The sequence below is a fragment of the Microtus oregoni genome, unplaced genomic scaffold (genome assembly GCF_018167655.1).
Source record: "Microtus oregoni isolate MIOR12 unplaced genomic scaffold, Mior012 000025F_ref0000491, whole genome shotgun sequence".
Lineage (NCBI taxonomy): Eukaryota > Metazoa > Chordata > Mammalia > Rodentia > Cricetidae > Microtus > Microtus oregoni.
Genome location: NW_024543084.1, coordinates 5557653 through 5583802, shown reverse-complemented (window position 1 = coordinate 5583802; position 26150 = coordinate 5557653). Strand labels below are relative to the sequence as shown.

The 26150-nt window shown below is 37.1% G+C and overlaps 1 protein-coding gene across 1 annotated transcript in view; it reads right to left on the bottom strand.

Annotated features, from left to right (window-relative positions):
• Positions 1 to 26150, bottom strand: part of Lrp1b (LDL receptor related protein 1B) — a 1777071-nt gene that overhangs the window by 292142 nt on the left and 1458779 nt on the right. Inside the window, exon 43 of the mRNA XM_041674488.1 lies at positions 16831 to 17035. Coding sequence (XP_041530422.1) covers positions 16831 to 17035 — 205 coding nt within the window. The remainder of the gene's footprint in view (positions 1 to 16830; positions 17036 to 26150) is intronic.

Genomic DNA, 26150 nt, shown 5'->3' with positions numbered 1-26150 from the left:
ATGGCATCATAGAAATGCCAACATGTGCAATCCAAGAAAAAAAAAGCAAAGAAAAAAAAAAAACAAACAAACTCTATTTGTAACTAACAAAAGACCAAAAGGAATAGACAACCCAGCAAAGCAGAACTCCCTTCAGCCCCAAAAAGAAATAAAACTAGTCACAATTAAACAAAAAAAAAGTGAAAAGCTCTGTTATAAATTTGAGGAAATTCTGCTTGGAAAATATCAAGACACATCACAATTATGCTAACCTCTATCATTTCCTCCAAGAAGGATTTCTCAGCTGCTTGAATCTGTAAGTGTATTCCTGTTGCCAGCATTGGAAAGTTTTTGCCATTGTTGCAACTTTCCACTTGTATTCATGTATGTATGTATGTATGTATGTATGTATGTATGTAATGAAGTACTTGGTAAAACCTTTATGTTGTTACCTATGACTGGAAATGTAACTTAGTAACAATTGGACAGACACTAAAGACTTGTATTACAGCCATGTGCCACTATGCCCAGAGAGTTTGTGCTTTTTTGGTATTAAGATTCATAGTTCTTACATCAAAAAATCATCCATCATGATCAAGTTGGCTTCATCAAGAGATGCAGGGATGGATGATTCAACATATGAAAATGTATCAATGTAATCTGCCATATAAATAAATTGAATGAAAAATAAAACATATGGCATTAGATGCTGAAAATGCATACGACAAAATCCAACACCCCTTTGTGATAAAGGTTCCAGATAGGTCAGGGATACAAGGAACATATCTAAACATGATTAAAGAATACACAACAAGCCAGCAGACAACATCAAATTAAATGGAGAAAAACTCAAAGTGACTCCACTATCTTCTTCAGTTTCTCTCTTCAATGACTTAAAGTTTTTCTCAAACAGGTCTTTCATTTCTTTGGTTAATGTTACCCCAAGTTAGTTTATATTATTTGTGGCTATTGTGAAGGGTGTTGTTTCTCTGATTTCTTTCTCCACTTTTTTATCATTTGTTTATAGGAGTGCTACTGATTTTTTGAGTTGATCTTTAATCCTGCCACATTACTGAGAGTATTTTTCAGCTGTCAGAGTTCCCTGGTAGACTTTTGGGGTCACTTATGTATACTACCATATCATCTGCAGATAGCAAGTTTGACTTCTTCCGTTCCAATTTGTATGCCCTTGATCTCCTTTTGTTGTCTTATTGTTCTAGCCATAATTTGAAGTACTACGTTGAATAGACATGGAGAGAGTGGACAGAAAATGGAAAGATCTCCCTTGCTCTTGAATAGTTAGGAACAACATAATAAAAGGGCAATTCTATCAAAAGTAATCTATATATTCAATGTAATCCCCATCAAAATCCCAACACAATTCTTCACAAACCTTGAAAAATCCATACTTAACATCATACAAAAAGCAAAACAAGATAGCCAAAACAGTTCTGTACAACAAAGCAACTTATGGAGGCATTTTATCCCTGATATCAAACTCTATTATGGAGCTACAATTATGAACTGTTTGACATTGGCATAAAAACGGACAGGCTGACAAATTGAATTGAATTGAAGACCCACATACTAATCTACACACCTACTAACACCTGAGTTTTGACAAAGAAAGTAAAATTATACAATGGAAAAGAGTGCTGGCATAATGGATGTCAACATGTAGAAAAATGAAAATAGATCCATCTATCCCCATGAATAAAACTCAAGTCCAAATGGATTAAAGACCTCAATATAAATCAGACCGCACTGAACCTGATGGGAGAAAAAGTGGGAAGTAATTTTCAATGCATGGGCACAGGAAACTACTTCCTAAATAATACACCAGTGGCACAGACAACTGAAAATAGCAATAAATAAATGGGACCTCCTGAAACAGAAGTTTCTGTAAAGCAAACAACATAGTCAATAAGGCAAAAAGGCAGCCTACTGAATGTTAAAAGATCTTTACTAACCCCACATCCAAACAGAGGACTGATCTCTAAAATATATAAGGAACTCCTGAAGTTAGACATCAAAATTCTAAAGGATCCAATTAAAAAATGGAGTACAGATCTAAACAGAGAGTTGTCAAGAGAAGAATCTCAAATTTCCAAAAGACACTTAAAGAAATATTCAGCATCCTTGCTGGGCAGTGGTGGCACATGTCTTAAATCTCAGTACTCGGGGCGGGGTGAGGCAGAGGCAGGCAGATCTTGTGAGTTCAAGGCCAGCCTGGTCTACAAGAGTTAGTTCTAGGACAGGCCCCAAAGCTACAGAGAAATCTGATCTTGAAAAACCAAAAAAAAAAAAAAAAAAAAGAAAGAAAAAATTCAACATCCTTAGTCATCAGGGAGGGAAATGCAAATCAAACAATTCTGAGACACCATCTTACACCAGTCAGAATGGCTAAAATCAAATTACCAAAGATAGCTTATGTTGGAGAGGATGTAGGAGAATACTCCTCCATTGCTGGTGGGAATGCAAGTATGTGCAACCATTCTAGAAATCAGTATGGCGGTTTCTCAGAAAACTGATAATCAACCTACCTCAGGACACAGTAATACCACTCTTTCAGATATACCCAAAAGGATGCTCACTCATACTCCAAGGACATTTGCTCTACTATGTTCATAGCAGCATTATTTGTAAAATCCAGAACTTGGAAACAACTTAGATGCCCTTCAACTGAAGAATGGATAAAGAAAATGTGGTACATCTACACAATTCAGTGAAAAATAATGACATCTTGAAATTTATATGAAGATAGATAGAGCTAGAAAAAATCGTGAGTAAGGTAATCTCTTGGGGTCTGTGGACCACCAGAACTGATTTTTTTTTTGTAAACAACTTGTTTTCCTCTGCTCTGTGCATCCTGAAACTTCTCTGTGCAATAAGGCCATCCTAGAACTTACTCTGTAGGGCAGGTTGCCTTTGAACTCAGACATCTTCCTGACGATGTACCCCGAGTGCTTGCATTAAAGGTGTGCAACACCATATCCTAGAAGTGTATATTTCTTATATGTAACAAAAGGAAGGGTTCTGGTTTCATATCCATTCTATTAATCTGTGTCTTTTTATTGAAGAGTTGAGGTCATTGATATTGAGAGACATCATTGAGCAATGATTTTAAATTCCTGTTATTTCATTGGTGGTGCTAGTAGTGGTGGTGGTTGTAGTGATGGTGTGTGTATGTGTGTGTTTCTTCTTTATTTTTAACTGATTTGAGGTTTTTTATTCCCTGTATTTTCATGTGTGTAGTTGACCTCCCAGGTTTAGACTTTCCTTCTAGCACTGTTTTATAATACTGGATAAATATTGTTTAAATTTGAGTTTATCATGTAATATCTTATTTTCTCCATATATGGTATTTGGAAGTTTTATTGGGTATAATAGACTGGGTAAACATTTGTTGTCTCTGAGAGTCTGCAGCAATCTGTCCAAGTCCTGCTGGAATTTGGAATCTCCATTGTGAAATCATATGTATTTCTTATTGGTCTGCCTTATATGTTACTTGGTTTTTTTCCTTTGTCAACTTAAAAAGAAAACTATACTTATGTGTGAAGAGGGAACCTTAATAGAGAAAATCCTTCTATCAGCTTGATGTGTAGGCAAGTTTTGGAAGAGGGTGAGGATGAGGCATTTTCTTGATGAACAGTGGTTGTGAGATGGCTCAGGCCACTGTGGGTTGTGACACCCTTTTTGTAGATGCCCTGGGCTGTATAAGAAAGCAAACTGAATGAGTCATGAGGAGCAAACCACAAGTAGTGTTCCTCTGTGGTCTCTGCTTCAGTTCCTGACTCCAGGTTCCCACTGAGTTTTCCTTGGAAATAAACTGTAATTGGGACATGTAAGCAAAATAAATATTTTCTTTCCTTAAATTGGTTTTAGTCAGCAATTTTACCACAACAGAAAGCAAACTAGAACACATCTTTCATGTTACAGAGATATTTCAAGATTTAGCATTTCCACTTGGAAATATGCTCTGAAAACAAATTTAGGCAACGACTCTCAAAGAACGTCAGACATAAGACACATCTGCAATTGCAATTTCTAGGCGCATCAACACCTCTTTGCAAGTCTTTGTATCACTGAGGTAAGAGATACCTTCCAAGAAATGATTAACATGAGCCGGGTGCCAGCAGAATGAAAGGCTATAATCATGCTGTCTCAGCCTCTGACAGGGTAAGTTATTGTTTCAGCAACTGTAGCAATAACACTGACAGGTATAGAACAGAAATCAAGATGGAGAATAAAATTATTGTCGTCTTTTCCTTTGCCTTACTAAGTAGATTATCCGAGAGTGTTCTGTCCCCAAGAGAATTGTGCCATGTGTCACGAGCACCTTCCTTTCTAAATGCTTGAATACACTACTACCTGCCTTACTGTTGGGATAAAATTAGAAAAGCACATCTAATTATGAGATTTTTATTAATACAAGCCTTGTTTAAACTTGTGTATTTGGTTTAACTATAGCCTGAGACCAAAAGTAGTCTAAAATTGTAACTGAGATAACATAAATAATTATTTATGTTAATTAAACTTGTTAATCTTCAAATAACAAAATAGAAAAACATCAATATTTTAAACACTATTTGAAAGAATGTGGATTATTAATAGGCTTTTGATATTATTTTGTTAAGATACTCAAACAGTATATATATATATATAAATTAAAATTCTATAAACATTTCAGCCAACTCTGTACAATGATAACATGATTTTGATCAGAACAAAACTGCTCTCTATAACAGTCTAAAGATTCACCATGTACATGATTGTGTGAAAGGCTGTAAGATGCAACACTCTTTGACAAATAGACTCCACCCAGTTTGAATCTCACAGGTATTCAAAAGAAATTGCACTCCAGGCATCGGCAGAGTGAACGGAGGCATTTGGCAACTGAAGTTGTCAGAAAAATTCAGTTGATCCTAAAACCTTTTCCCTACATTTTTGTATTTCAGGCACACTAAATATGCAATACTCTCATTAAGGCTATCTCACCAAACATATCTGTCTAATCTGCTTGCAATGAGATAACACCTAAATTCCCAACAGTCCTTTCACACTTTAGCACTCTCTAACTGGAAAGTAGGTTGGAACATTAAAGGTCCTTTCTAACATCCTTTAGCCTGGGAAATCTGACAGTGTCAGTTCACAAGTGCTCTGATGTTTCATCAAGAGAAGGAATTACGAAAGTACCCAAAAAAGATTTCTGCTAGTGTAGATGATGTTTCCCCACCTTTCCTTTTGTATTGCTTGAGCTCAGCATTTTTTTTTTACTTTATATGTTTAATTGCATTTTATATCTCACTTGGTATTTAGTGATACTTTAATTCTTTCATAAAATCTTTATAACTGTCCTTTTGTTACCCAGGGTTTGGATATTTTGGAAAGCCCCTCCAATTGGACAAATAGTGATAATATCAAAAATAGTGATACAACAGCTAACATAACTTGTTTTTTTTTAGAATTGCTGGAAGCTTTCTCCACATGTTTGCCCTCCAGGCCGTTGGCAAAGAGGAATCTCTAGTAACTTTTCCCTCCTCTAAAATCTGACCCCACACCTGATTTTTCTTCTGCCCTTAGACTTCATCTCTACCAGTGAACTCCCTCTCCTGCCCTCTTTGCCCAGGAAGGAACCTTCTTTGGCTGCTACCACTCTGCTTGCCCATTCTCCCAGGCCTGATCTGAGGATACTACCCTCCTCCAACTTTTAACCCACCTTCTTCCTCCATGACAAACCTTTACCTATCCTTCCTGTCACCACTACACAGTCACTGTCATTTGACTGCTCCTCCTATCAAGCCCTACTCCATTCTTCCATTCTGCAATGTTTCAGTTTCTGGGGTCCCAGCGCACATCCCTGTTTCTTTTCGTCTCAGCAGTCTATCTATAATAGAAAAGCATTTAGATTCCAAAATATATCACAAAGAAATTCAGTATCTTATCCAGTCCTTTAATTTATCATGATATCTATGTCACTCTGCTCTCTCTATCTAAGGACAGGGAGCATCTCCAGATATCTGCTCAGCACATTCAGATATGGTTCATGTGCAGGATAGAGGTCTTAACCTAATTGGTTCTATAGAAGTCCCAAGCTGTGCTGCTTAGGTTTTTGTTAACTTGATACAAACTAGAATCATTTGGGAAAATGGAGCCTCCATTGAGAAAAGGCCTTGATTGTACTGGTCTTACACATGTTGTGGGGCATCTTTTTGACTAATTATTGATGGATAGTAATAGGTGGTCTTGATCTCTTTTTAAAAAATAGTCCTTTTATAAAGTAACTGAATCCATTGATGTTAAGAGACATTAATGGCCAGTGGTTGTTAATTTCTGCTATTTTTCAATGGTAGTGGTTGTGTATTTCCCTTCTTTGTGTTTTTCTGGTTAGAGGTTATCTGTTGCTTGTGCTTTTGTGGGTGCAGTTAGCTTCTCTGGGTTGGGGTTTTCCTTCTAGTATTTTCTGTAGGACTATTTTGTGGATACATATTGTTCAAATCTGTTTTTTGTCATGGACTATCTTGTTTTCTCCATTGATGATAGTTGAAAGCTTTGCTGAGTATAGTAGTCTGGGTTTATATCCATGGTCTCTTTGTGTCTGCAGCACAAACCTTCTGGTTTTCATGGTTTCCACTGAAAAGTCGGGTGTAATTCTGATAGGTTTACATTTATTATTCTGCTTATCAAGAACCAAGGCTAAATATACTCGAGAAAGTGATGAAAAGATTAGATATCCACCTTCATATCATTTCAGTCAGCAGCCAGTATTAGATAAAAGCTTCAAGGATTAGAGAACAGCCCTCACAAACTCCTCAAAGTGGAAATAAAAAACCATCATTCAAGGCTTTTAATAACAGGGCAAAGAAAATAGGATTGGGTTAGATATCAAGTGCTGGCAACAGCCTTATGTCATACTCCCCAGGCTTCCTGAGTTCATTGGGATTGACATCTATCACCTAAAACAAAGAAGGAGAAGTCTCTGCACCCACCTCCATCCATCTGACTGAACACAAAGTGTAATGGCTAATCATGGTTGACATCTTGACACACTTTGGAAGAGTGAATCTCACCTGATAATTGCTTCTACCTGATTGGCAGGTGGGCAATGTCTATGAGGAAATTTTTTATTGCTAATTGATAGGAGGGCCCATTCTCCTTTGGGTGATTTTACTCCTAAGCAGATGGTCCTGAATTAGATAAGAAAGATGACTGATCATGAGCCATAGAGAGCAAGTCAGTAATAAGCTATCCCCTATGGTTGCTCAGCACATTTAGATATTTTCCTTGGTTGGTGCCTCTGCTTCTGCTTTAGATCCTTCCTGGCCTTCCCTTGGTGATGTATCAGGAAGTGGAAGCTGAAATAACGCTTTTGCTCCCCCTAATTGCTTTGGGTCATGGTATTTTCACAGCAACAGAAAGCAAACTAAAACATAGGGCAAAGATGTCAGTTACTGATAAGCCTGATGAGTGTAGTATATGGGAATGTCTTATTCAGTTATATCAGAATTTACTGTACCCATACGAGAGTTCTGGTTCTCTCTGATATGAAGTAGAATGTACTTCTGCCAAAACCAGACTGACCCACCACTATGCAATCTATTTGCATATTCCTTTCCTAATTCCTTCTTGGTTATTCTCAGTTATCTGATCTCTCTTCTATGACATGTATTCTAGAAAGTTCCCTGCATCTGTTCTTGATCTGTCTGTCACAAAATCTTAAGGAGTCAAACTAATTTGTACTATTTTTTAACCAATACTCCTCCCTTCTGGGAACTCTGTTTACCACTACCATCTGTTTATTCTTGTGTCAAATACAAATCCTTCCTATTATTATTCCACAATATACTCTTGTACTAAACAATTTATATGGATCTTTAGCCTTTGTGTGTCAGGAACAATTATCTATTCACCCTAAAAAATTTGAGGAACTGAAACCTATCATTATCTGACTAATCAAAGTACTAATTTTATGAATTTTATGATCTACTCTCTCTACACCACTCACTCTTGCTATCCAAAAGTCAATAAGTATTCTACCACTTAATCCAAGTTTTGTCTTATTAATTGACCTGCATGTCCACATATACCTTTTTATCCAACATTCATCCTTCTATCCCTTCTCAGTCCTTGATACATTGATTTTCTTGCCATTTGCATTTACCTGGACAAGCCCTGATACCTAAATGATCTCACTGCTGTTCTGGACAATACTTCCCTAAGTATTTCACAATGGCCCTCATCTCCTTGACCAAGCTCATGTGTATATTTTACCTTAAAAATTCTCCAAGGACATGCTGCTTACATAGAGATGGCCTCATTCTCTGTGGGACATCTTGGGACATGTTTCAAAAACATACCTAGATCCTCATTAATATCTTGGCTCAATGGGGATACCAGGTATCCTCCTGTAAGATTCAGATACCCTCTATTCAATTAACTTAACTTGGCCACAGTCTAACTTTTTTATTTCCTTGGAATCTTAGCTAATCCTTTTGTTTATTGAAAATAATTCCTTTACCATACAATATATTCAATTGTGGTCTCTCCTCTCCCAAATATTCACAGTTCCTCCCTATCTTCTCTTCCATCAGGATCCATATCTCTCATTATAAAACAAACAGACTTCTCAGGGATAATAATTCAATAAAATTGGATGAAATAAAAACAAACCATTTGGTATAAGATAAAACAAATAGAAGCCATTAAGTCGAACTAAAAGAACAAACAGATAGACCCCCACACACAAAGGAATTCACACACAGAGTAGTTTCAGAAAAACAAACAAAAAAATGAGAAACAAATATATATACAAAGGCATTTGTTGTACAATGAAAAAGTCTAGAGTCAACATTATACAACAAAGAATGCTGTTCATTTTATTTTGTGACATTGATTTACTTTAGCTAAATATCTTTACCAAACTATTTAGAATCTCTGAGCCTCTCTTAAAGTATCCAACCTGCATTGTCGACGTTTAAGGCAGACCTAGCTGCTCCTGTTTTAGGGCTTTGATACCCGTCCTATCTGCCTTGTTTTTCCATGTCTATTTGAACATAGCCCTAGCTCTTATCTGCATGTTTTATGGAAAAACATCAGAGAGTAGCTTAACAGTCTAGTAGTCAGACTTAGAGGTACATTTGGGCTTCTTTTTTGAAGACCCATGAAGTTACCTATCTGTGAATGATAAACTTTCAGGCTAATATTCTAACAACCTACTCAATCTCTGCTTCCAACAGACTCCATCAAACCTGATCATTTTATTGAAGACACATTTCTATTCCACCATCTTGTCGCAGACTTCCCACACCATCATCCCACAATATTATTTGCTCTCAAGCCTCTCTCTAAAGGGCTTTCAGACTATTTGCCTTCCTCAAACAGATCGCTGAGGACATCTCCTAGGACAGCATTTATACATCAGCTTCATCTGTATGTCATACTCTCAGCAACAGTGCTATGTTCTCATGTTCATATACCTTTGGATCAGGTAGACTAGAAAGCTTCCCCACCATGTTGAAGAGGAGATAAGATGTCATTTGTAGCTTCTATCTGTAATCATTCCTTGCTTTTGCTTGATTTCTCCTCTACAATCTGACAGAAACCACTTTTCATTTCCAAGGAAGCTCAGCATCTAGTTATTTTGACAGATAAATGTTTCTTCTCTATCCCCTATAGTTCACAAGAAAGGCAGAACTTACAAATGTTTCTTTCAACTTATTAATCAGTGCTGAGATCCAAACTTCCATGGCCAATTCTTCTACCTAATGCTATCCTTTGTTTATGACTTCCCAAGAAAATTTATTAACCTTTGCCCTTTGATTTTATATGATAGAACCATTCATTATTATACACCCTCTACCAAATACCTCACCTTCCTTTCCTAATGCTCCCTTCCCCTTTGCATAAACCAGTCATACTCTAAATCAACGACCTCCCTATACCTCAATGATATCCTGCAGTATCTTTACATAGGCACGTGGGCAACTGTATTTGCATTTAGGATCCTTCCCCAGCCTTACAAGCAAAATTGATATGAACCTCATTGATGTAATCACAACAACATAAATAAGAGACAACCCTTGCAGGCTACAACTCTGTAAGCTCAAAGGATGTAGACCTCAACTCTAAAACACTTCTGGTGGCCCTTCCTCTTCTAATCCCTCCAGTCTCACAAATGTAAACTCCCCATGCGTAAGCCTGACCACCTGAAGCTACTCTGATTTATTAAGCTTCCCTTAAGTAAATAAGTGTCTGGACTTCATTTGCAAATCTTTGAAATCTGCCTCTATATGCCTCCCACCACTACCAGCCACTGCTAAAATACCATGATATGCCGTTGGATACTCTGTTTTTTCCCCTTTTCTCCACATACTACCCTATTCTGATCAATAGATAATAGACCCTTGATGGAGGAAGGTCATTGGCTAATAAAGGCACTGCCCTGGCCCATTTTATTGGTTAGAGGATAGGTGGGAGGAGAAAACAGGACAGAACGCTGGGAAGAAGAGGAAGTGAGGTCAGAGACTCCACAGCTCCTCTAGGGAGCAGACGCCTGAGAGAGACGCCATGCCCCGCTCCCGGCATTAAGCTCCAATCCAGGATGGACTAGGCTAGAATCTTCCCGGTAAGACCGATTCTCACAGATTATTAGAGATGGGTTGATCGGGATGTGAGAATTAGCCTGTAAGTGCTAGAGCTAAAGGGCCAAGCAGTGCTTAAAAGAATACAGTGTCTGTGTAATTATTTTGGGGCATAAGCTAGCCGAGCAGGCGGCCCGGGTGCTGGGAACGCAGCCCCGACGCCCTTATTACTTCAGACCCTTCATGGTCCTTAACCCATTACTGACCTTGGGAGATGCTGCCTCCTTTTCTACATACTGAAAGCCTCTTTCTAATCCTAAAATTCTGACATACAGGACTTTGCTTTTCTTTACCTGTCAGATCAACAGGCATATTTCCAATAACATCCCAGCTCACGTCCGTGGCATAGCTCCATAATGATTAGTTTATTGGATCTATGCAGCTTCTTTTATAGGAATCCTCTTACCCAGCATCTCTTTGTATGTCCCACTTCTGCAATGCCTTAGCCTATAACGCTCCTTTAGGAAACCTCCCTTTCTTTCTTCATGGCTAAACTCTTCTTATTTGACCTTCTACTCATTACTGAAACCTAGATTTGTCTACCCCACACTCATGCCAATGAAAATTCCAGGGGTCAATTGGAAAAACCCCTTCCATTTCTTTCTCAGAAACCTCTTCCTTTCCCTCTTCCACAGGTAATGAGTGCTCTCTTACTCACCTTGATGCGCTGCCATCCTTCTTTTCCTTCTGGTACCTTCTATAACCTTACTCTATTTGAGAGAGATAACCTGACTCATCCCATTAATCTGTGAACTGAAAATACTTCATGGTTAAGCTCTAGGGACTTGGTGAATCTTATATACTTCATATTTCCAAGGCCTTACTTAGAACTTTGACTATCCTCTCTGGAAAATACTCAGCTTGAAAAAAAATGAGGTCATTGCCCAGGAAATCTTGGATATTACCCACATATTCTCTCACATCTTCTTTTTCATAATTTTGATTTTTCAAAATTACCTCAAAATGAAATAAAACTACTAAATTAAAACACATAAAGAATGTTTTCTTACATTTTTAAAGGCATGTATTTTTAAAAGAACTCCAACAAAAGGAGACAAATGATATTACTGTAAATTAAAACCTTTAACATAATAAGGAATCAGCTAACAGAATAAAGGTTTGACCTAGAGAATGGTAGGAGGTATATGTATCCTATATTTCTGTCAGGGTTCATATTCAGAATTTATAAGGATCCCAACTTCATAGTTAATACCTATTCTAATTAAAAATGAACAACAGAGTTGAACAGATGTTTCTCAGCATACTTCCCAAGAGGTATACAAAGAAATATGGCACATTGCTAATCATCTAGAAAATACAAATCAAAATGACAATGAGTTGCCATATCACTCTAATTCAATTGTCTAGTTTCAATAAACATGTATTTTTGCATGTGTGTGTTTGCTTGTGTATAGAAGTTCCAAAATTAGTCCAAAATAAAGCAACAAATTACCTAGAAATTTCAGTACTAATAACAAACTCAGTAAGAATGAAATTCTTAAGTCTAAGTGGCATGTGTCCTCCATGACCAGTGTGATTCTCTAGTTAAGAGAGGGAATCAGAAGCTTCTCAGTTTAAGTAGGTCCCATTTATTCAATGTTGCCCTTAATGTCTGTGCTTCTGGGGTTATACATAGGAAGCGATCTCCTGTGCCCAGCTCCTGTAGGGTACTTCCCACTTTCTCTTCTATCAGGTTCAGTGTGTTCGGGCTGATATTGAGGTCTTTAATCCATTTGGACTTGAGTTTTGTGCACGGTGATAGATAAGGGTCTATTTTCATTCTTCTACTAGATGACATCCAGTTGTGCCAGCACCATTTGTTGAAGATGCTTTCTTTCTTCCATTTTATACTTTTAGCTCCTTTATCGAAAATCAGGTGTTCATAGGTTTGTGGGATAAAATCCGGGTCTTCTATACGATTCCATTGGTCGACTTCTCTGTTTTTATGCCAGTACCACACTGTTTTCATTACTGTAGCTCTGTAATAGAGTTTGAAGTCAGGGATGGTAATGCCTCCAGAAGATCCTTTATTGTATAGGATTGTTTTGGCTATCCTGGGTTTTTTGTTTTTCCATATAAAGTTGATTATTGTCCTCTCCAGATCTGTGAAGAATTTTGATGGGATCTTGATGGGGATTGCATTGAATCTATAAATAGCCTTTGGTAGAATTGCCATTTTTACTATGTTGATCCTCCCAATCCAAGAGCAAGGGAGGTCCATCCATTTTTTGGTATCCTCTTCAATTTCTTTCTTCAATGCCTTAAAGTTCTTGTCAAATAGATCTTTCACTTCCTTGGTTAGATGTACCCCAAGATATTTTATGCTGTTTTTGGCTATTGTGAATGGTGAAGCTTCTCTGATTTCCCTCTCTGCTTCCATATCCTTTGTGTATAAGAGGGCGACTGATTTTTTGGAGTTGATCTTGTATCCTGCCACATTACTAAAGCTGTTTATCAGCTGTAGGAGTTCTTTGGTGGAGTTTTTGGGGTCGCTTATGTACACTATCATATCATCTGCAAATAACGAAAGTTTAACTTCTTCCTTTCCAATTCGAATCCCCTTGATTCCATTATGTTGTCTTATTGCTATTGCTAGAACTTCAAGCACTATATTGAAGAGGTATGGGGAGAGTGGACAGCCTTGTCGTGTTCCTGAGTGAAGTGGGATGGCTTTGAGTTTCTCTCCGTTTAATTTGATGTTAGCTGTCGGCTTGCTGTATATAGCTTTTATTATATTTAGGTATGACCCTTGTATCCCTAATCTCTCCAAGACTTTTAACATAAATGGATGTTGAATTTTGTCAAATGCTTTTTCAGCATCTAATGAAATGATCATATGGTTTTTTTCTTTCAGTTTATTTATATGCTGGATTACATTGATAGATTTTCGTATGTTGAACCAGCCCTGCATCTCAGGAATGAAGCCTACTTGATCATAATGGATAATTTTTCGGATGTGTTCTTGGATTCGATTTGCCAGTATTTTGTTGAAGATTTTTGCGTCGATATTCATGAGTGAGATTGGCCTGTAGTTCTCTTTCCTGGTTGAGTCTTTGAGTGGTTTTGGTATCAGAGTAATTGTGGCTTCATAAAAGGAGTTTGGTAATGACCCTTCTGTTTCTATCTTGTGGAATACATTAAGGAGTATAGGTATTAGATCTTCTTGGAAGATCTGGTAGAATTCCGCATTGAAACCATCTGGTCCTGGACTTTTTTTGGTAGGGAGGTTTTTGATAACCTCTTCTAATTCTTCGCGACTAACAGGTCTATTTAGATTGTTCACCAGGTCCTGATTTAACTTTGGTATATGATATTTATCTAAAAAAGTATCCATTTCCTTTACATTTTCCAATTTTGTGGCATATAGGCTTTTGTAGTAAGATCTAATGATTCTCTGAATTTCCTCTGTGTCTGTGGTTATGTCCCCCTTTTCATTTCTGATCTTATTAATTTGCAAATTCTCTCTCTGCCGTTTGATTAGTTTGGATAGTAAAAAAAAAAAAAAAAAAAAAAAAAAAAGAGAGGGAATCAACTTATGTACCTAAGGCTCTCAATTGATGAATGGTCAAAGAAAATCTAGGAATTATATCTCCCTAAAATGTTATTTGCCCATAAAAGTGATAAAATCCTATCACATTATGGAGCAACAAAAATATATTGGGAAAGAATTATGTTAAGTGAAATAAACCAGAAACAAAAGAAAACTATCAAATTATCATAATCCTTTGAGGAATCTAAGACAGCTGATCTTAAAGAAAAACAGAGTACAGAGACAGAGGAAGTTAGGTGCTTGGGGAAAAGTCAGTCAATGATACAAAATTAGGTAGTAGGAGGTAAGCATCCTTCCACTCTAAAGAGATGATTATCATTAACAATATCATATTTATATTTAAAGTAATTGAAGTAGAGGGTTTTTTCATTTCTTTCCAACGAAGAAAAAGTCTATGTTTGGTACGCTATACACTGATCGTTTTATGTGAACACAGGTGCACACTGTGCCCATAATTTGTGTGGTTTTCAATAATGAATAGCTAATTTGAATATTTTAAAATATGCAAACCCTAATGCAAAAGAATAAAATAGACTTAGAAACTTTTTTCCAATATTTTGTCCTGGCCAGAAATAATCTTGTTTTGGATATCAACAAGAAGTTCAAAATTACAGTCACAGCTGGGTATGTTTTTTAATATAACAAAACATACACTTTATATTTTACTAACAACATCCCCTTCCTATGTCACTATGTTAGTTATCTTTATCATAAGTAAGAATGGGAGAACAAAATCAACAGATAGAAATATAAACTGGGATGAGTTAAGAGTTTTATGAGGAGCTACAAAGCATTTCCTGTATTAGGAAATAAAAAGAAAATAAAACCGCACTGAGTACATGAACTTATCTTGTGTTTTCCAAAGTATTAACTAATATCTCCATTCAGAACTTCTATGCTATATTCTACTTTATCTTCACAATATGGTAGGTTGAAAATTTGCAAATGAAAACTTCAGTCTATAAAAGCTAAAATATTTGCCTAAGTCTCATGACCATTAAATTTAAAAAGTAGATTAATAATTTAGGTGTATAATTCTTTGATCAAGGTTACTGACTTTAACACAAACTAAATCTAATCAAGACTGAGCCCATAATTTCAATGGCATTTAAGCAATCAGCTCTCAACTCTCCCTTCCATTTAAGCCACCACTGGAAAAAATGAGGCACCAAAACTCGAGTCATGGCATTTCCTTCTTTTTTAAGTAACTCACACAGTATACTCCATATATATTCACATGAATCCCATATCTGCTTCATTGTACACATTGGTGCATGGTTGTTGTCCTTACTTACTGGAAGACTTAAACATGAAGGCTTGTTTGAACGCAAGTGTTCTGTGCTAACCCGAGTCCCATAGCTAGGCTCTATTTTAAAAAACAAAACCAAAGACAATCAAACAAACAAAAGCATCATATTATCGCCCTTATCCCTATAAATTCAGAATTAAATTTTGGTCAGTTAGTTCACTTTTTTCCATTAATAAAGCTTTACATAAACTGGGCCCATCTACCTTTTTGTTGGTTTATTTTATGCCTGCTTTGGCATTATAAGGGTCTATAGTCAACACACAGGTCATTTAGTCTGTGAAGTTTCCAACATTATGATATGACCCTCAACAAGGTATTTTCCACCCCTCTCAGACCTTTCTCATTGGATAAGAGGACTGAGAACTGGGGATTTTGCACTTCTGACAAACACTGGGATGGTGTGGGACAAGATTGTCTCAGGTGCTCGGCCAGTCAGGAGTAGCTCTTCACATATTGAATTTTCACCATCTCCAGTGCTCATCAGCTGTAGCAGGAAAAAAGCTGCACAGTTGTAAAATGCCAGCTTTCTGGGCCATCCTGCATGGGCAGATGTGATAAAGCTCCTACCCAGGATGGACGTAGGCTAGAATCTTCCCAGTAAGTGCACCTTGGGGTGCTACACACATTAATAGAAATAAGTAATCAAGATGTAAGAATTAGCCAGTAAGAAGCTAGAGCTAATGGGCCAAGCAGTACTTAAATGAATACAATTTGTGTGTCATTATTTTGGGGCATAAGCTAGCCAGGTGGCTGGGAGCCGGGCTGTGGGAAAAGGCCCACAGCTTCTACTACAGACACTTCTTCTTGAGGAGATGAGAAATACATTGGCATATGATTATGTACCTGTTTCAAGGGTTAGTCAAGAGAAGCATAGTGAGTCTTCCACTAAGACTTCGTATGTCAGTAAAGGACACCAAGACCTCATTGAGTATAACTTGTCTATGAATGTTGTCTGTGTGTTTGTTTTCAGAGTTTCCAAAGTACCTGTGTTCCACCCAATGACTCTTTTATAACTTTCCTCTATTCAGGGAAATTAATATAGTTTCACATATTAAAACATTATAAACAACAACGAAGTACATGTAAACCATTCAAGCTCAGCTCAAATTAAAACTGGGAACAAACCTAATATTTGTCTCCTTAGAATAAAAGTTACGAAAATTTTCTTTAGGGCAGCAAATACACTTCAGGAAGGTGTTCAAACTACCCATAGACTGTCTGTGTACTGAATAGATTATTCAATCAAATAAGTTATACAATTAGTTCTTTTGAAATTCCTTGATAGGTACAAATGTATGAAGTATTTAAGTTATTATATAAAGCAGTAATACAGAAGCACTGAATTCACTTACATGTCTTCGAGATCCATCGTATTCACATCTCTCAATTTTCCCTAAGCTGCCGTCTGAGAAATACAGCTTTTCTGCTCGGTGATCAATCGTGAGTCCATTTGGAGTGAGTATGTCTGTGCTGACTATCACATGCGGATTCTTCCCAGTCAGTGTGGCTCTCATGATGCTGGGATGCTGTTCATTCCAATTGGTCCAAAACATTAAACTGATTAAAGTAAAAATCGTAAGAAAAATTGAAAAATAAAATTGTTATTAAAAATAAAAACATTTGTAGAGATACAAGAATGTGCAGTTGTTTAATATTTTCCTCTAAGTCCATGACCCCATAGAAGGCTAAATAGTAAGAAGTGGATCTTGTTTTCAGAAACAGATTTTAGGATTCTCTTAAGGATACCCAAAAGACTCAGGCAAAGACAACTGCCTTGTGTGCATCTTCATATGTATGGAATCGGTTTAATGTATAATGAGGAGAAATTAATTAATTGTGCAACTAATCAAGGACAAAACAGTAATCTTAAAATGTATATGAATTCTATTTTCTTCAACTGAATTTTAACAATCATGTCACATTTCAGCAAATCCATCATGATCACTATAGGCAATTATTTTTGGTTATGATATATATAATATATATGATAGCTAGAACTGATAAAAATCAGACATCTTTTGCTCTTGCAAATTTACTTTGGAAACTCTGCATTTCTTGTTGTTTATTCTTTAGATATAAAATGATCAAACTTCTTTATTTCTATAGTTTTTAATCTGTTTATTTAATTATATATACAATAAATTATATATAATTATTCTACAATTGGTGGGGCATTCTGGGGTGTTTCAAATCCGTTACCACAATATCTGCGACATACAAATGTTAGATTAATGTCTGTATTATTGTGCTCTGAGGAAGTCCTGGGATGACATGGAAGTCCTTTGAGCTCAGCAGGAGGGGACCAAGCCTATAAGTCCTATTTTCATGAAACAGCTTTTCACACATCTTCCTCTGCACTATCTGCTTAGGTTGGAAGTGGAGAACACAAAGTCAAAGAAAGAAAGGAGAAGAGTATAGAAGTATGGACACTCTGAGAATCTGCTTAGCTAACTGGAATCAAGAAAATCTGCCAAAATAATATTTTATCTTTACAAACAGACTGCCCATACACTTCAATACACAAACACTTAAAGCGAATTTCGGGTATTACCATCAACATTGCTAAGTAAGTTGTTGAGAATTTTGTGAAATCAATTTTTGTACCATATCCAAATTTAAAAAAAATAGACGTTTTTAGTTTCTGATTTAAAAAAAAAAATCTCACATGTGTCTCTAGTCTTTGTAAAACATAACAGTTCTTTCCCTGCAATCCTATGAAATGGAGACATGTTGTGTTTTGTGAAAGAGCAAATACATCAAAAATTACTGGCAGCCCTAGAAATATTTTTAAGTGAAAATTTGGTTTATTGAATCATTTAATATTTAAACACTTAATATATGATATTAAATTCACAATTCTTCTACAATACTTTTCTAGATTGTTAATATTCAAAGTTTGAAGCTGTTTTCCGTTTCTTCTCTCATTTCACAGTGAAGAAAACAGAGGGTGAGCAATTAAGCCTAGAGCAACCCCAAATTATACAAATTATTACTTTCTGAGTCAAGTCTGGACTTGAATATTCAGGCTAGTAATTATAACTTATGATTTTCTTTTAAAATATGTTTTGGTCAACAAGTAACAAAAGTAATTTGAAAGTATCATTAATATAGATATGTAGATGATGATTAAATTTACTTATTATGTTTTAAATTTTAATTACAAATCACCTTCTAGTTCAAACTCTTCAATGTGTATAATTCAAATATTTAGGTTTCTAGATACAAGTTGAAAGTGAATTTGACCTATTTTATTACTAATGGTACGAATATGAAGCAGTCATCAATTGGTAATTATTATAAGTAATAGCAGGAGTCATGGACCTGTGATTATTTTAATTAACGCATTTATTCCTTTGACCCATTTTTCACTCTTACTCAAGAGCAAATGTTACTGTGCTCATGAACTGAAAACATGAAGTGAAAAATGACCATTTTCCCTCTAATGTAGAACAAATATTACTGTGCTCATGATGACTTGAGGCTCAATTAGGGAATTAAGTCTAACTTCATGTGGTTCCAAGAACTTTCACAAAAAGTTCAATGTGAGCAAAGTCTGGTAGCCCTTTTCCACTTAGCGTCTGAGGTCCCTGCTTATCTGGCCACGGCACTCATTTTTGTAGATGCTTGGGAAAAGAGCTTTGGGGGTTGTTCAACAAAGATGGGATAGAAATTAAAAGGCTATAAATGGGGGGAACGATCCCTATTTGCAGGTGTTATTCTATTATACACAAGAGATTTGAAAAAACCCACCAGAAGCCTTCTAGGATCATTCAAACATTTCAGCAATGAGGCCGGGTACAGAATCAGTTTCCAAACACCAATAGTTTTTCTACACACCACCAACAAACACACTGAGAAAGAGATCATGGACACGTTGTCATTTGAAATAACATCGAAGACAAGTTACCTTGGAATAAACCTAGCCAATAAAATACCTCTTCAAGTAAATCATCAAACATCTTAAAAAAGAGGTTGAGAAAAACACTAAAAAATATAAAGGTATCAAATGCTCAAGAATTGGCAGAATTAATATGGCCTTTCTATATAATCAGTTTGCATATCTAATGCAATCCTACCCAAAGTCCCTAAAATATTTCTTACAGTTGTAGAAAAAAAAAGTTCTAAAATTCATATGGTACTGAAAAATACCACAGATAGACAGAGAAATTCTGTACAACAAAAAAATAATTCTCAAAGGAGGATTGCACTCCAGATTTCAAGCTGTATTACAGAGGCACAGTGATAAAAACAATACAGTATTAGAAAAAAACAGTCATATATATCAATCAAATAAAACAGGAGACCAGACATGAATACCCAAAATTATAGTCATCTGATATTTGACAAAGAGGACAATAGCATTTAGTAGAAAAATCAACATCAACAAGGTACTGAGTGGGAAAATCGGATGTCCACATGCAAAAGACATTTTTACCATGCTGCAGAAAAATTATCTTCAAGTGTATCAGAGACTTCAATTTGAAACTTGAAGTCCTAAAAATGCTATAAGAAAGCACAGGCAAATCTGTTTAAGACATAAGTGCAGGAAAGACTTCCTGAAAAGTTCTGCATTTGCCCAGGAACAAAAGGCAATAATTGACAAATGGAACCACATAGAACTAAAAAGCTTCATGCAGCTAAGGAAGCAATGAATTTATTGAAGAGGAAATTCTCAGAATGGGGGAAAATCTTTGACAGCTACACACTTGACAGAGGACTAATACCCAGAATAGATACTGAACTCAAAAAAAAAAAAATGAAACATCAAGGAAGTAAATGATCTATATGAAAAATGAGGTGATAATTAAAAACCGTTCTTCATACTCATCAATTATGAAAATGCAAATTCAAGCAACTCAGAGATTTCATCTCACCCAAGTCATGTTGGCTCATAACATAACTGACACCAATTGCAATGAGGTGACTGAGAAGGGGAACTCTCATTTACTGTTGGTGTTAATGTACACTGGTAGAATCCTTCTAGAATCCATTGCTGGTAATTCTCAAAACACTAAAAGTCAACATACCACAGCTCAGTGGTATCACTCCTTGGCATATCCCCAAAGCATTCAAATTCCTACCCCTCAGATACTTGCTCACTCTTGCTCATTGTTGTTCTATTCACAGTAGCTAAGGAATAGAAACAACCTTAATATCATTCAACAGATGGATGGATAATTAAAATGTGTTGCATATACACTACGGAATATTATTCAGCTCTAAAAGTGAAATGACATTTGAATGCAAATAGATAGTCCTAGAAAATATTAAATTGAAAGCAACCCAGACAATATTAGCTTCTCATAGCTTCTCTCTCTCTCATCTGTGGATCCTAGATCCTCACAAGTGAGGATACAGTACCAAGTCATTAGCAGAAACCAGGAAAGTGTAAAGGAACAATGGTCAAAAGGGGAGATTCTGTGAGAGAAGCAGGACACAAGTGACTGCAAATGGTAAATGAAGAACAGGAAATTAAGCCATAAGCGCAGAGACAGAAGGGAAGTCAGTATAGAAAAAGGAAGAAGGAATAACAACACGAAAATCGTTTGATAAATCATATTAATTTACATTTACCAATAAGAATACAGAATATTGTCATTTGGAAAGTGTACTAACAAAACCTCCAATACCCGTCATGAGAAATCTCTTGTTCGATGGTTGTTCAGTTTGTCAAGATAGTCCAAATAACTCACAAAGCAACATAAGCTCTTGCTATCACTCTTGAGTGCCCTCAGAATTTGAAGGAAAGTCTCAACAATGACTAGCATAACAAGATATCCATAAAGATGCAATAGTGGTACACATGTGATTGTCATCCAACAACTGTGTAATGAGACTGAAGACCCACTCAATAGGACCAAAGGTATGCCTGGTTGTAGAAACCTGGCTAATTTCATGAGACTACTGAGGACAATGCCTTAAAACAAAAATTATTGCTACCACTTAGATAGATTGGTATATTTCCTTAACTTTTTAAATCTTATAACTATAGATAAGAGTGTGTGTGTGTGTGTGTGTGTGTGTGTGTGTGTGTAATCAAAGATTCTCTCTATAGCAAACAGAGGCCATCACAGAAAATTTTAACTGGATACAATGAGAAATGAATGAATTGTGGCAAACTCAGTACCAGTGAATACATCTGCAGCACAGCTACAGCATCTGTGGCTCAGGGAGCATCACATAAGAAGGGACAGAAGGATTACAGGAGTCAGTAGACCAGGAATTCTATGTCTGTAAGACTGCCTCTTTAGAAAAGGCTGAGTAAACAAAACCTGAACAAAATGTCAATAGGCATGCTATCACGGAATAGGAAAAATCTCACAGGGTTCTTGCCCAAGGGGAAACAAATTCCAGCAACTAAGGTTTGTATAGAGGGAGAATTAGTCTCTCCCAAGGATGAGTTCTCTGCAATTATGAGGTCAGCTCTGAAATCATACACACACACTCTTATACACACACACACACACACACACACACACACACACACACACACTAATAAAAACAGCCTCAGCAGGTTGGATTTTTCTGTCTACATCATATACAAGAAGCAGACTCACCTAGGAGGAGTAGAAGACTGGAAATAATCAAAATGAGGGCTGAAATCAACAAAATAGAAACACAGAAAATAATACAAAAAATCAATGAAACAAAAAGCTGGTTCCTGGAGAAAATCAACAAGATTGACAAACCACTATCCAAGCTAATCAAACGGCAGAGAGAGAATTTGCAAATTAATATGATCAGAAATGAAAAGGGGGACATAACCACAGACACAGAGGAAATTCAGAGAATCATTAGATCTTACTACAAAAGCCTATATGCCACAAAATTGGAAAATGTAAAGGAAATGGATACTTTTTTAGATAAATATCATATACCAAAGTTAAATCAGGACCTGGTGAACAATCTAAATAGACCTGTTAGTCGCGAAGAATTAGAAGAGGTTATCAAAAACCTCCCTACCAAAAAAAGCCCAGGACCAGATGGTTTCAATGCGGAATTCTACCAGATCTTCCAAGAAGATCTAATACCTATACTCCTTAATGTATTCCACAAGATAGAAACAGAAGGGTCATTACCAAACTCCTTTTATGAAGCCACAATTACTCTGATACCAAAACCACTCAAAGACTCAACCAGGAAAGAGAACTACAGGCCAATCTCACTCATGAATATCGACGCAAAAATCCTCAACAAAATACTGGCAAATCGAATCCAAGAACACATCCGAAAAATTATCCATTATGATCAAGTAGGCTTCATTCCTGAGATGCAGGGCTGGTTCAACATACGAAAATCTATCAATGTAATCCAGCATATAAATAAACTGAAAGAAAAAAACCATATGATCATTTCATTAGATGCTGAAAAAGCATTTGACAAAATTCAACATCCATTTATGTTAAAAGTCTTGGAGAGATTAGGGATACAAGGGTCATACCTAAATATAATAAAAGCTATATACAGCAAGCCGACAGCTAACATCAAATTAAACGGAGAGAAACTCAAAGCCATCCCACTTAACTCAGGAACACGACAAGGCTGTCCACTCTCCCCATACCTCTTCAATATAGTGCTTGAAGTTCTAGCAATAGCAATAAGACAACATAATGGAATCAAGGGGATTCGAATTGGAAAGGAAGAAGTTAAACTTTCGTTATTTGCAGATGATATGATAGTGTACATAAGCGACCCCAAAAACTCCACCAAAGAACTCCTACAGCTGATAAACAGCTTTAGTAATGTGGCAGGATACAAGATCAACTCCAAAAAATCAGTCGCCCTCTTATACACAAAGGATATGGAAGCAGAGAGGGAAATCAGAGAAGCTTCACCATTCACAATAGCCAAAAACAGCATAAAATATCTTGGGGTACATCTAACCAAGGAAGTGAAAGATCTATTTGACAAGAACTTTAAGGCATTGAAGAAAGAAATTGAAGAGGATACCAAAAAATGGATGGACCTCCCTTGCTCTTGGATTGGTAGGATCAACATAGTAAAAATGGCAATTCTACCAAAGGCAATTTATAGATTCAATGCAATCCCCATCAAGATCCCATCAAAATTCTTCACAGATCTGGAGAGGACAATAATCAACTTTATATGGAAAAACAAAAAACCCAGGATAGCCAAAACAATCCTATACAATAAAGGATCTTCTGGAGGCATTACCATCCCTGACTTCAAACTCTATTACAGAGCTACAGTAATGAAAACAGTGTGGTACTGGCATAAAAACAGAGAAGTCGACCAATGGAATCGTATAGAAGACCCGGATTTTATCCCACAAACCTATGAACACCTGATTTTCGATAAAGGAGCTAAAAGTATAAAATGGAAGAAAGAAAGCATCTTCAACAAATGGTGCTGGCACAACTGGATGTCATCTTGTAGAAGAATGAAAATAGACCCTTATCTATCACCGTGCACAAAACTCAAGTCCAAATGGATTAAAGACCTCAATATCAGCCCGAACACACTGAACCTGATAGAAGAGAAAGTGGGAAGTACCCTACAGGAGCTGGGCACAGGAGATCGCTTCCTATGTATAACCCCAGAAGCACAGACATTAAGGGCAACATTGAATAATTGGGACCTACTTAAACTGAGAAGCTTCTGTAAAGCAAAGGACATAGTCAATAAGACACAAAGGCAACCTACTGATTGGGAGAAGATCTTCACCAACCCCACAACAGACAAAGGTCTGATCTCCAAAATATATAAGGAACTCAAGAAACTAGACTTTAAAATGCTAATTAACCCAATTAAAAAATGGGGCACTGAACTGAACAGAGAATTCTCAGCAGAGGAAGTTCAAATGGCCAAAAGACACTTAAAGTCGTGCTCAACTTCCTTAGCAATCAGGGAAATGCAAATCAAAACAACTTTGAGATATCATCTTACACCTGTCAGAATGGCTAAAGTCAAAAACACCAAGGATAACCTTTGCTGGAGAGGCTGTGGAGGAACGGGTACCCTCATCCATTGCTGGTGGGAATGCCATCTTGTGCAACCACTGTGGAAGTCAGTGTTTCGGTTTCTCAGGAAATTCGGGATCAACTTACCCCTGGACCCAGCAATACCACTCCTGGGAATATACCCAAGAGATGCTCTATCATATGACAAAAGCATTTGTTCAACTATGTTCATAGCTGTATTATTTGTAATAGCCAGAACCTGGAAACAACCTAGATGCCCTTCAATGGAAGAATGGATGAAGAAAGTATGGAATATATACACGCTAGAGTACTACGCTGCGGTAAAAAACAATGACTTCTCGAATTTTGCAGGCAAATGGATGGAAATAGAAAACACTATCCTGAGTGAGGTGTCCCAGACCCAAAAAGATGAACATGGGATGTACTCGCTCATAATTGGTTTCTAGCCATAAATTAGCGCCACGGAGTCTACAATAGGTGAACCTAAAGAAGCTAAGTAAGAAGGTGAACCCAAGGAAAAACATATAGTTATCCTCTTGGCTAAGGGAAGTAGACCCAATTGCCGGGGAGAAAATTAGGATCTTGGGGGTGGGGTGGGATGGGGGTAAGGGGAGATGGGGAGAGAAAAGGTAGAAGGGAAGGAGGGGGGATTTGGGGAATCAGGAGAATTGGGATAAAGGAAAGGTGGATAGGGGAGCACGGAACCACAATTCTTAGTTAAGGGAACCACTTTAGGGTGAGCAAGAGATTTGACCCTAGAGGGGCTCCCAAGTGCCCAACATGAGGTTCCCAGTTAGTTCCTTGGGTAGCTGAGGATTGGGAACCTGAAATGACCCTATCCGAGAGCAATACTGACGAATATCTTGCATATCATCATAGAACCTTCATCTGGTGATGGATGGAGACAGAGACAGACCCACACTGGAGCACTGGACTGAGCTCCCAAGGTCCCAATGAGGAGCAGAAGGAGGGAGAACATGAGCAAAGAAGTCGGGACCACGAGGCGTGCACCCACCCACTGAGACAGTGGAGCTGATCTACTGGGAGCTCACCAAGGCCAGCTGGACTGTGACCGAAAAAGCATGGGATAAAACCGGACTCTCTGAACATGGCGAACAATGAGGGCTGATGAGACGCCAAGGACAATGGCACGGGGTTTTGATCCTACTTAATGTGCTGGCTTTGTGGAAGCCTAGCCAGTTTGGATGTTCACCTTCCTAGATATGGACGGAGGGGGGAGGACCTAGGACTTACCACAGGGCAGGGAATCTGGACTGCTCATTGGACTGGAGAGGGAGGGGGAGAGGAGTGGGGGGAGGGGTAGAAGGGTGGGAGGAGGGGGAGAAGGGTGGGAGGAGGGGGAGGGAAATGGGAGGCTGGGAGGAGGAGGAAACTTGTTTTTTGTTTATGTTTTTTTTTCTTCTTTTCTTAATAAAAAAAAATTATTTAAAAAAAAAAAATAAAGTCAAGATATCTTTAAAATATAAAAAAAAAAAAAAAAAAAAAAAAGAAAGAAACTTTCAATTTGATACACGATGCCAGAGTCAAGGAGGGGGTTGGAAGAAATCGATACCAGAAGAGGTAGAGTGAGGAAAAGAAAAAGAAAAACAAGTGGCATAATTATATTCTAATTAAAAATGGCAAATACAAAGATTGAATGAATATACATTAACTTCATTTTTATTGCTCATTTGGGGGCAAAATGTGCCTTTCTCCTTCATATCTTTACC